Consider the following 11900-nt stretch of genomic DNA (forward strand, 5'->3'; position numbering starts at 1 on the left):
TTTTCAAGGTATTTTTCTTAATTTATGTATCTTATTTTTATTTTCGAAAAAAAACAAACAATAAGGCGACATTAATAAGCAAGTCTACACCCCATGCTCTACAGCCGACAACATGCATGCTTTACATCGGGCTTGAGGGGGCGCTGTTTGGGTCACATCGGGTCGCTTCTATTGAACAAACAAAAACGTCTACTTTTGTTGAACGCGGAAGCTTATTATGAAAAGAGAAATTTCCAACGAGGAAGTAGAAACCACTACACCGATCAGCAATGGCGTGTTTGGTGACAATAAAAGCTTGACGCGGCGATATTCTGCTAACTCCGCTACCTACGACCCGATCCTTGCAATAGAACGTATTTTGGAGGAAACATTCACCATCGACTTGGAGAAAGAACTCAGGGAATTTGAGGAATTCTTTAGCGAAGAAGAGACTGAAGACCCAATACCAGTTGTCTCAAGGAGGTAGGCATACCTGCGTAGTAAACGTAGCGGATATTGTACCTTGTAAACAATGCAATTGTAATCACTTTCGTGCGATAATTGCCAAATTAGCAAAAATCGGGGCAGTGGTCAGCATGGCAAGTGATGATTGTTGGTCACTGTCATGCATTTCTTTCTATGGATATTTTATAGTGCGGAACGGTATTCACTCACCACCTCTGGGTGAATACGACAGTAATCAATGCATTTCTTAACAACAACACAACTATATCACAGGCCGGGCCTTCACTTTCCACTATTAATTACTTCTAGACAACTTGCCACATTTCAAACAAGAGCGCCGGCGTTTTTCAGCTCGATGCTTCACTTAACATTTCTGCACAAGCACTGAAACGAGTGAGCTACGCATGGTGACAACAACACTTTCATTGCAGTATTCTATCGCGCATATTCAATTATAACTCAAGAAACTGCCTCCAGTTTTTTGAACCGTGTTTATACGTGAAGCATTGTGATATAAGCATTTTGGACGTAGTCGGATTAATTTAGTCACCAGCTTTGATTTTTTCCAACGATATGTTAACAAATTCCAACAATATTGAAATACTTTTTTTTTTTTTTTTTGAATTTTCTACAGTAAATTAAATCGGTGTTACAATTATTTTCTTTCTTTTCGCTAAGACTGTATAGAAACAACTTGAACGTTTCAAAACAGCTGGAAGAGAAACCCCCACCTTTAACGTCCTCGTCAGAAATGCGGCGAGTTTCTGCGTATGATATGTTTGGAGAACCGGTGGCACCACCTCCCCCTGAGGATCTGACAGAGATTGAGTTGGAGGAAACAGCACAGCCGATTGAAAATGGTGTCTACAGCCTAGCAAGGTGAGTGTGAACAGCTCTCGGGTACTGCGACGACAGGGTGTCAGCGTGTTTACAGAGACACTGCTTTGTTCATATATTTACATTATTCAGCGACTACTCGGGTCAAAGGTCACGGAAGTTGAAACTGGACTCCGAGAAAGCAATTAGTATATACGTGTGTACTGCTTTTCAAGCTCTGGAACATTGGACCATGCTTTGCCGGGGCATTTATTCCGATGCGCGTGTTTGATTCTTTTGTCCCCTGAAATTGCCGTAAAGACATTTTTTTGGTGTCACGCTATGATATACCACCTCAATTAATTACATTTCCTGGACGTCGTAAATTAAAATTTTAATTATACCAAATTATATTATATTATATTGCATTGTCAAATTTGAATGTTTCTTTTATGTAAGAATTTGAATCGGTAAATTTCGTTTCAGTTTAGTATGTAAATATGTAAAGTACGAATTTGAATGCATCTCATCTATTCATATTTAATGAAGTATATATTGACTCAACATTGACATGCATAAACATTTTGTAAGAATCCATAAATTTAATTTCAGTTCTGTGCGTAAATATATAAAGTACAAATTCGAATGCATCTATACGAACCCATTTTATTTCATTGAAATGTGACATTTACAAATTTGAATGCCTCAACTGAGTTTTAATAGAGTATATATTGAGTCATAACGTTCCATGTTTATCGTATCTTTACTTTATTTTCTGGGGCGAAAACGTGTAAAGCGGTTGCCGAATTAAACTCATCACGAACACCGCTATCAATCTCTCTTGCAACATTGCAAAACATATGTTGTCTCTGATGATCCGGGTCCCTGATATCACTTATCCGATCGTCAGGGTAAATGTAATGATAATAGCCTGCCAATATCGAATAATAATGTTGATATGGTATCACGATGTATGTGTAATATTTTTCAGTGCGGCAGCAACAGAGGAGCAAGCCAGAACGGCATTTCTATCGTATGTATCGAAACATATTTGTTACGGTTCGTCAGCAGCAAATCAGTGTACCATTGACACCATACGTTGTGTGGATGCCTATCATGTAAGTGTGATATTTACACGAGATTCGTAATTCAAGGCAGTGACTGAATGCAAGACGCGTATAGAGTGTCCTGGCTCATTTGTTTTAGGACCTTCACTATATTTATGGTTTCAAGAGTGTATTACTAACAATTGTAGCTCTACATCATCACAATCACTGCATTGTCACATTCCGTGAAAATCGCCATTCGACATAGGTGAAACAGATTGAGGTTGAGAGAATTTGAAATACCATATGAAATAGTATGCACACAATTGTTTTTAATTTACCTAACATCTGAAACTACCAAAAATATATATTTTCTAATAATAATTCAATAAATATTGTGTAAATCTATGTTTAAATATTGGCGTATTTTGTGATAGTCAGCTTTGATGTCAAGAAGTCAATATTCCATTGCAGATAACAAAATAATATTGAAAACCACTACATTATTACACTGCTTTATTACACTTCCATCCTGATTCTTATCTAATGGTGAATTACATAGGTTAAGACGACTATGTTACATTAATACATCCTTGTTGGGAGAATGATTATTATATATTTGGTAAAACAAATGTAATTTTCCCCGTGTTCCATTTTTTAACATTTTGTAATAGATCTCATTGATGATGAAATTTGCGTTGAAATATACAATGATAAAATGACATTCGCAAACAAATGCCCTGGAAATAAATATTTGAAATCGCAATACATTAATTTATCAACAATTATATTTATTTGACGATAGGTCATAATTGTAATGTCATTCAAAATTGTGTTCCGCTTCTGCAAGGTTCGGACAGATTTACAGTTTGGATTTTTACTTTATGAATTTTAGATTCCCAGAGATAATCACCGAAATCATATACATCTTGCACTTATGTCTATTTTACCTATTGTAACCTTTGTGTACTATGGTAACAACTTCACTGTCTAGTATTTCGTCATTTCAGTACCTACTCGAGTCATTTACCGAAACCAGGTCGTCGAAGTTTGTTGAAAGCCCGTATGATGGTAAGTTTTTGAAAATATGCGCGAGTTTCATTAGTAGCCGTACATTTGTATCTTATATTCGCTAACACACATGTGGTTTTATACTTCCAAGACTGCGTATTTTTACAAATAGGCCCGTACTCCCTTTTTATATGTTTTTAAATAATATAGTTGATACAATGTTTCATTATCTCGATTTCCAAAACAAATTACAATGATTTTTTAATTAAATTGGTCAGGTTGTGTTTTAACTTTTTCCCATAGAGTCCTCTGTATTAACTAAACAATTTGCGTACGTTTATCTCAAAATATGGCCCGTCACTCCACTTTTGTTTCCATATATAATTTGTATGGCAATAAGCATTATATTCTCAAAATATAACAAAATTCCAAAGACTTACATGAACACCGTATTAATCAATTGCGCACGTCGCCGTCTTTGTTCGGATAAAGTTGTGAAAGCGTTGTATACAGACACATGAACATATGTTTTATCTAAAGACCACTTCAACTATACAGTCCCATTACCATCCCTCTTTACTTACTTCCCCTTACCACCCATTTAAACTGCTTGAATCGTTTTAGTGATCAGCAGAAACAGCAGACCGATTCCCGGAATCATGGACATGACACTTATACCATGGAGTTCCATGCTTATACAAAGATACACATACATACATTGTTGAACCGTGCATTACTTCCCTTTATATTGCATTCTCGTTAACTTTATTGATAATGCGTTTTTGCACTAGGGGACCAGGAAAACACTCCTCATGTTGACGAAGATTCGATTCCTGAACCTTGGAAGATCGACATTCAACCTCCCAACACGTTTGAGGATAGCGCTACTCACGTTGTGGTTCCAAACTCTGAACAGATAAAGGTACGTATATGTTTGATGCAGGAATCCTGTGAAAATTTTATATTTTTTAAAACTAAAATCATTTAGTTTATTATGAGTCCCCCAATATCAACATGCTTCTATTTTTTCAGACATGCGCACATTGTCAAGGGAATTGCAAGATCACCTGTTCTTTCTGTGACGGCGTTGGATCGGTAATTGATTATTTCTGTTAAACTATCTTACGACTAGCACCCATTGTGTTACACGTGACAATAGTTAATCGCTGTGTATGTAATTACGAAGCCCACTGTTTAAATACGGATAACATGTTTTCATGCCGGTGGCAGAAACAACCTTGTATGTACACATGGCCTGATCCTGCTTGTAATATTTGATCACAGTTCCTCCACAACGACTGTGATTTGATACACGTTTTGATCGAGTGGCTGGGTTTGGGCTTACAATACAATAAGCTACAAACTCAAATTACGTTGTAACAAGAAATATGTACGAAGAGAAATGTTGACATACTATATCTGAGTGAAAAAAAACAACGAAAATACAATTATGAGTTTTGATATTATAAGTTTGGTATATTTCGTTTAGACTACGTGTCTGGAGTGTGGTATTTCATCGTCGATGCCGACAAACGAAGAGGAGGGAAGCCACCAATGTGCAGCGTGTAAAGATACAGGCCGTAAAGGGTGAGTTGTTGGTAATCATATTCTCAGACCACTAAAGAATTAATGGTCGCAGTCATATTACATGAAAGTGAGCCTCATTTTAAAGCAAGGCAACGTTGATTTATTCCTCAGCTCCTGAGAGCGAGGTTATTTGTAGATATGTTGGCGATCGACGCTGTGTCTGCGGAAGTACTATGGGAGATTGAAAGTCTTTTGATCAGTAAAATAATTTTAGAAAAGTGAAAACTAAAGTGACTGTGAAATAAAGGTTGGTTTTAAATATTAAATATCATGACATTTGGATGTAATAATGAAAGGAAATTGAACTGGTATGAAAGGGCAGTACATGTAGCCGGAACGCAAGGTCAGAATCCGGGGTCAAAATACGTCACAACGGATGATCAAGGCGGTTGCAGAGTGTCAACAACTATGGATGAGGTAAAAAACTTCGTTTGCAGTTTGCGTGAATGGCCGGGAAGAAAAATTCATGCAAATTATGCGCTTCAGTAACAGTATTTGCTTCTTCTTTTTTTTTGTGCAATGGAAATTAATACAAGAAATGCTGCCAATAAACATGCCCTTCTAGTACACAAAACAACCCTGGGACGTTTATCTTGAGAAATTGGGAAGACAAAAAACTCCTGGAACAGTCGTTGTGAAACAATAGACATGCTTCGCCAGGGTATCAAGTTTATTTTGATTATTTGAAGATGGAAACTGCTGCTATATGGAAGAGCAAAGTTCAATGTCATTGGCACAGTAATGACGTTTTAGAGGGGTGACTCGCTAGAAGTATTCGCCGTGACTCCAGACTTCTCATTTGGGTTCTGTCACGTAACTCTAGATTTTGTCGACTCGTATGCACTTCTGGACTTGTAATAATTTTCTGGAAACTGCATAGCAAATCACATATTTTCCTTATTAACAGTTCATAGTTTTTATTTTCAGTTTTTATTGTTCATAATTATTTACAGTAATAACATATTTGTCCGATTGTGTGCATGGCAGCTTTGCCCACACACAATAAGACAGGGTGATATGTACGGATATGTGTGAGTATGTTTCATGGATTAATAGGTCACTCCTTTTTTTAAATTCCAACTACATCTCTGGAAATATCACTTGCTGTTTATCATCCATATTTTGATATCTCACAATGTGTCGATTGCGTATCTGGAAATTCTAACTACTATTTCGCAGAATTTGACCAGCCTTGCGTTTACCAGTCATTTAAGTCAACTCCCATATTGTCCTTCACAGTGAAGGTAAATGCAGATATATTGTAAATTACACAGAGGTAACATTACAAGACATTTCCCTTCACATTCCCCAGTATTATATAACAATCTTTGAGCTGAGGCAGTTATGGTTCTACACCATCACCAGTTCTCTTGTTCAATGTGTTTGTATGTCCGTCAGTTGTAAAACTTACTTCGGATGACTTATATTTTCTATACCGGTTTACCATTCTTCAAGTTCGCACCAGTTTATTTTTTCACTGTCTTAGATGAAACAGTCTAGCGTGGAGAACAGTGACGACCTTAATGGAATCTACACCTACTCTATATAAATAATAACAACGTTGTTGACGGCGTCTCGCTTTCTCTTATTAGATGCCCGCCATGTTCAGAGTCAGGACAAATCACGTGTGATCACTGCAGCGGAAAAGGAAGACTAAAAAGTCATATTGAAGTTGTCGTTATTTGGTAATGAGATTATAGTAAAATATTTGAGTTTTACATAAAGTAGTGATCATTGTCTTTGTTGATACTTTTCATACAAAATGCTATATTTGTTAACTGACACGTGGGTTAACGTGGAGCTTTGAATTCGTGATATTCTTTTACTGTAAAAATGCTAACATGGCTTGGTCTGCGCTCTTGATGTCAACAGTACATATAGCCGTTAGGAGGCGCATAAATCACACGACATGCCTAGGGGGCAATAATGTTATGCAATTCGATTTATTCGAGTCCCGGGAGAGTCACTGGCCTTTCAGTTTGGTGGGGGTGACCCCATCATAGACCATTTTCACCAAATAGTATATAATAGTATATAATAGTATATAATAGTATATAATAGTATATATTTCATATATCCCATCAGAGACGAAATTGTCACTAAATTTATTCAGTTATATGTTGAATTACCCGGACTCATCATTAAAAGTACTAAAACTCCGGTAAATGCATGGAAATGAAAAAAACAGACCCCATCCCCCGGTCCACCCTAGACAGACAAACCTGATATTGGACCTAAAGGCAAGCAAATCTATACCCCATTCTAGACAAAACAGCTAAAAATTACGACCCCCAAGGACGGCACTTCCCATAATGTAATTTGCATTTGAGTGACCCCCTGGATTTTAGTTTGAGCTATTGTATCGATTTGGGGCTTTCTCAATCAAAAACAGGACTTGAATATATAATGTGAAAAAGTTATAAACACATGTCCATTCAATACATAATTTGATTAAAGTCACGGTTATTTTCAGATGTTTTTAACGTTCTAGCAAGTTGTGCTATCTTTAAAAACACTCTTCAGATATTTTTTCTTGATATATTTTTTGTTCCTCACTAGGAAAAATAACTGGGACGACTTCATTGTAGATTACGCTAGTGCAGTTCCCGAAAAAGTGCTTCGTGAAATGGAGGGCAAATACGTGTTCAAGGAAGAGAACAGAAAGGTGGGTATTATCGTGCGATGCGTGACCAACTGATGATCGTGATTAGTGTGCTTGAAATATCTTCCGGAAATGACTTCAGTTATCGTATATTCACAGGTTTCTCCCATAACTGATTTCCCTAACAAAGACATCGTGAATGCATCAAATGAGCTAATCGAGAATCACAATACCGAGTTTGATAAAACTCTGATAATAAGACAGGTAATAAGTTTGCGTTTCTATTCGTGCTTGCAAATACAATTTTGCTTTTACCGTGTTTTTCTAAAGAAATCGGTTAAAATATCTTGCATGTCGAAGTTGTCACAATTTCATCTAAAAAGGACTGCACATTTCTCTTTTACAGGCAGAGGATCGTATATACATCCTAGTTTTCATAATAATGTTTGCACTGACCCCACTGACCTTTCCAGTTCTCATACGGAGTACATTTTGCGATTGTGTTACTCGCACTAGCCACTCGATTACAACAACCATTATTTGCGATTATTTACACATAAGCGACATATCAACTTCATCAAAATACAACAGTGCTAGCTGCCAAACACTTATTTGAGTAGCGTCCTCCTACAATTCATGTTGTTTTATTTCACTACAACGGGTTCGGCTAAGTTTGAATAAGAGATGTAATTATCGGCTCCGGTAGAATGCTGTCGTGTGAACATAGCAATTGTCAATGTCATAGTCCTCAATCGGTGTTCATGACTGTGTCAATTAGACAATGTAAATATAGACAGATTATAATTAAATGTTAGGACAGTATTCAACATGTTACCTACAAACATGTTTACCTTTACATGTAACTGTAAAGCCAGTAATTTGGCATGTATTTTGGAATTAGGTAGACACCCTATTTTACCGACTAGTATAAAACAAATGATAAAATATTGGCTAAAAATAAAACAAAGGATGAAAACATACTAGCCCATGAAGCATACAAACTTGGCCTAGAGATGGATGGTAAAGGTATATTTAATTGGGTATCCGGTATAAAACATATTTTGCACTATCTGGAAATGGATAAGTCATGGGAAAATAATGATCCAAATTATAACACCAATCTAATCAACACAATTTGCATTAAACTTAAAAAAAGTATTCGAAAACAAGAGTCAAGAACAAATGCATGAAGATAATAAAAATAAAAACCAAAAGAATAAGCTGTGCACATATAGACTGCTAAAGAAAAATTATCTAACAACAGTAACACATGCAAAACATAGAGCAGTGTTAACAAAATTGAGAATTAGCGCCAATAATTTAGAAATAGAGAAAGGACAATATAAAAAAATTCTTTGAAATTGAAGACGAAATGCACTTCTTACTTTTATGAAAGCTGTATGAAAATGAGAGGACTGAAATGTTGAAGGAAATAAATTTAATACATTGCAACATTACACATACTAATTGTTTCAGTGCGAGAGAAAATCATTTCAATCAAAAAACTACCAGCAAAATAAACTATTTCTTTTTTTAATTCTGTACTATTTTAGCGCTTCCATTTTGCTACTTCCTCAGTTTTTCGTCTTTATTGTAATTTTCTTTTTCTCAATATCCAAATAAGGGTACGATTATGCAATAAAGATTATTATTAATTAATATTACAAGCGATGTGGTAGCTCATATATAGATCATTCTCACATCGCACAGGGCCCTGGGAAATGTGACACTGCGATCAACGTAATTGACAGAGTATATAAGATTATAATAAGGGTCCCTGGTTCATTTCTAGAAAATGAAATCAAAATGACCGATCGTGAGACACGTGAACTATAAGTTATGCGACACTTCGTTGAGAATGAATGATGCGTTCAAAGGGCTTGACGTTGTTCCCGGAAATTGACACCTTGTCTTAAATTACTTTTTTTTTGTTTCATTTCACAGCGCCATCAAGTTCGCGTGATTCCAATGTCTGAGGTGAAGTACACGTGGAAAAACAAACAGTACAACTTCTTTGTATACGGCGAAAATCTGGAGAACGCGTACGCACCCAAGTATCCACAGCGGTTTCTCTGCTGTACTGTCATGTAACATTCTGGGGTGCTGCTACCTTGGTTGAATCAAATGAAGAGAATCTCATCACGTGATCCGCCTTTCTCATATTACACGATTCTGATAGAATTTTACAGGGCACACAAGGTTTCATCAATATTTATAATATACAGAGTAGATGGCACGTACAACTTATATATATATACATAATTTACTAAGAATAAAATATATACAATAATAATAATCAGGAAAACCACAAACTGAACTGCAGTGGGAATTATATTTTTGCCAGTGGCAATGCAACTTTATACATGACTTTCTCGGCTATGTTTAAACTGTGCCAACTATCCTCGGGGGCGGAGCTACGTCACAGACGTTCCACGTTGCTAAGATGCGCACCACTGTACATGCATTTATATGGGCTCTGTGCGCGCTGCTGTGGAACGCCAGTCGAGCCGGTGAAAATTCGAAAAAAACAACACAAACTCAACTTTGAAGTAATCCCGAACAACCAAATTTATATATGTTAAACACGTAGGGCTAATCTTGTTACACTGTTCAGAGGAGTCTCAACAATCATCCCAAAGTACCGTTTTCTGCGAGTTTTTTGCCTTTGTTTTCACCGCCGCGGGTTGCCAGGAGGTGAAAATGCCCGGATGTCCGCCCCCGAGGATAGATAACTTTCATTACTTGATAATATAATTGTTCATGTACACACTGTATTATTATCCAAACAAACTATTTTGGTAGCATGATGTTATTCGTTTGACGGGTTAAGCAAATGTATTCAAGTTGGTACCCGTAATTCACACGCGTTTTTTGAATGGCTTATTGTTTCAATAAAATAAATGTCATTTTTCTAAGGACCACAATGTCTTATGCTACACTTCTACTTGGATATAATACGGTTTGGAAATAATAGTCCCATTATATTTGTAGAAAAGTTAAATTACCAATTGGACTGCTAATGGTTTATTTCTCGAAAAAACGGCCCAGTTTTCGGAATCCTAACTCCGAATATCAGAATGCAATATTTAACAACAAATTGGGATTTTGAAAAACATTTAAAGTTATCTTTATTGTCTTTTTTTTTATTATGCAACTATGATTATAATATGAAGATACAACTTCCACATGTACATTTTGAATGACACTGTTTTCATTTCAAAAGTAAACTAATGTAAATGAAATGTATTTGCATGTCTTGTTTTAGCATACAACATTCATGGAATGCGTGAATCAAAATAAACTAATTTAATTTAATATACAACACGAGTATTTTATTTTCCGTGCTAACATTTATAATCATTTGAAAACTCTGATAATGCATGTTTATATCAACATCAATACGTTCATTTTCTTTTGGCGTTTAATAATTCAGCTCGCTCATCTTGAATCTTTGACAAATATAGAAGGAAAAGTTATGAAACGCAATGTTCGTATGCAGGTTTTGTTCACACAAGAACGTTGTCATTTGTAGGATTTCATAGAATATATTATCCTCAACTGGGATCTTTTGACTCAAAAAGGACATTTTGTGCCAATAGATGGCTTGCATACAGTCAGTCCCCAATTTGAAAAACAGATTTACTTACTATGAGGTACATGTACAGCGTATTAACAGCTTCTAACGAATGCCGCCATGGAAACGACCTTCAACCTTGTGCTGTGACCAGTATTGTTGATGTAATTTTATTGCATGGTGCATGTACCATATATGCAATACTATTTGGCTGTCTGAATTTGTATATATTCACATGCCATGTGGGAAGCAATCGTTCTTTTTGTTGTTTCTGACAGTGATTCTGGTCGGATATTTGTTACATCAATACTAAATTGGGTATTATTACCCGATGCCACTTAATTTTACTACGGTCTCCATGCATCTTCAGTAATGCAGTCATATGACCAACACATTGAAGAATATCAATGTACATCAACAATTTGGTACATTGTATTTCATAACATAGTTCAATTCAGTATGATTATAAATATATAACGTCTAATGAATATTCATATGATGGAGCATTACCATCACATTAATATTCAACTTCTCTGTATATATTTCCCCCAGAATGCCAATAACTATATATCAGAAATATTTACGAACATGTTTTAATTGAGTCCTATGAAGCACACTTTGCGCACCAAAGACAAATTGTGGGAAATATGTTTCCTGCAGTAATCATACGCACATAAAATTCCAAAAATCAAATGGAAATCTGAAATTTGGGCATTTAGAGAATATTTTAAGTAATTCACACAAATTAATAGTTCCAGGACCTCATTGAAGCTTACCAGTAAAGGGCGGCAGTCATCGCACCGTGTCCTGTTCGATATAT

General features: G+C 35.9%; 1 protein-coding gene across 1 annotated transcript; it reads left to right on the forward strand.

Annotated features, from left to right (window-relative positions):
• Positions 1 to 186: 186 nt before the first annotated feature.
• LOC100370826 (protein SSUH2 homolog) lies at positions 187 to 10828 on the forward strand. Its single transcript, XM_085496998.1, has 11 exons — positions 187 to 462; positions 1123 to 1323; positions 2252 to 2378; positions 3317 to 3377; positions 4109 to 4239; positions 4350 to 4412; positions 4807 to 4904; positions 6497 to 6589; positions 7464 to 7569; positions 7666 to 7770; positions 9451 to 10828. The coding sequence occupies exons 1-11, from the start codon at positions 218 to 220 to the stop codon at positions 9595 to 9597; spliced, it is 1377 nt and encodes a 458-aa protein (XP_085353124.1). The 5' UTR covers positions 187 to 217; the 3' UTR covers positions 9598 to 10828.
• Positions 10829 to 11900: the final 1072 nt, after the last annotated feature.

Source organism: Saccoglossus kowalevskii, chromosome 3 (genome assembly GCF_978046115.1).
Source record: "Saccoglossus kowalevskii chromosome 3, keSacKowa6.1, whole genome shotgun sequence".
NCBI classification, from domain to species: domain Eukaryota; kingdom Metazoa; phylum Hemichordata; class Enteropneusta; family Harrimaniidae; genus Saccoglossus; species Saccoglossus kowalevskii.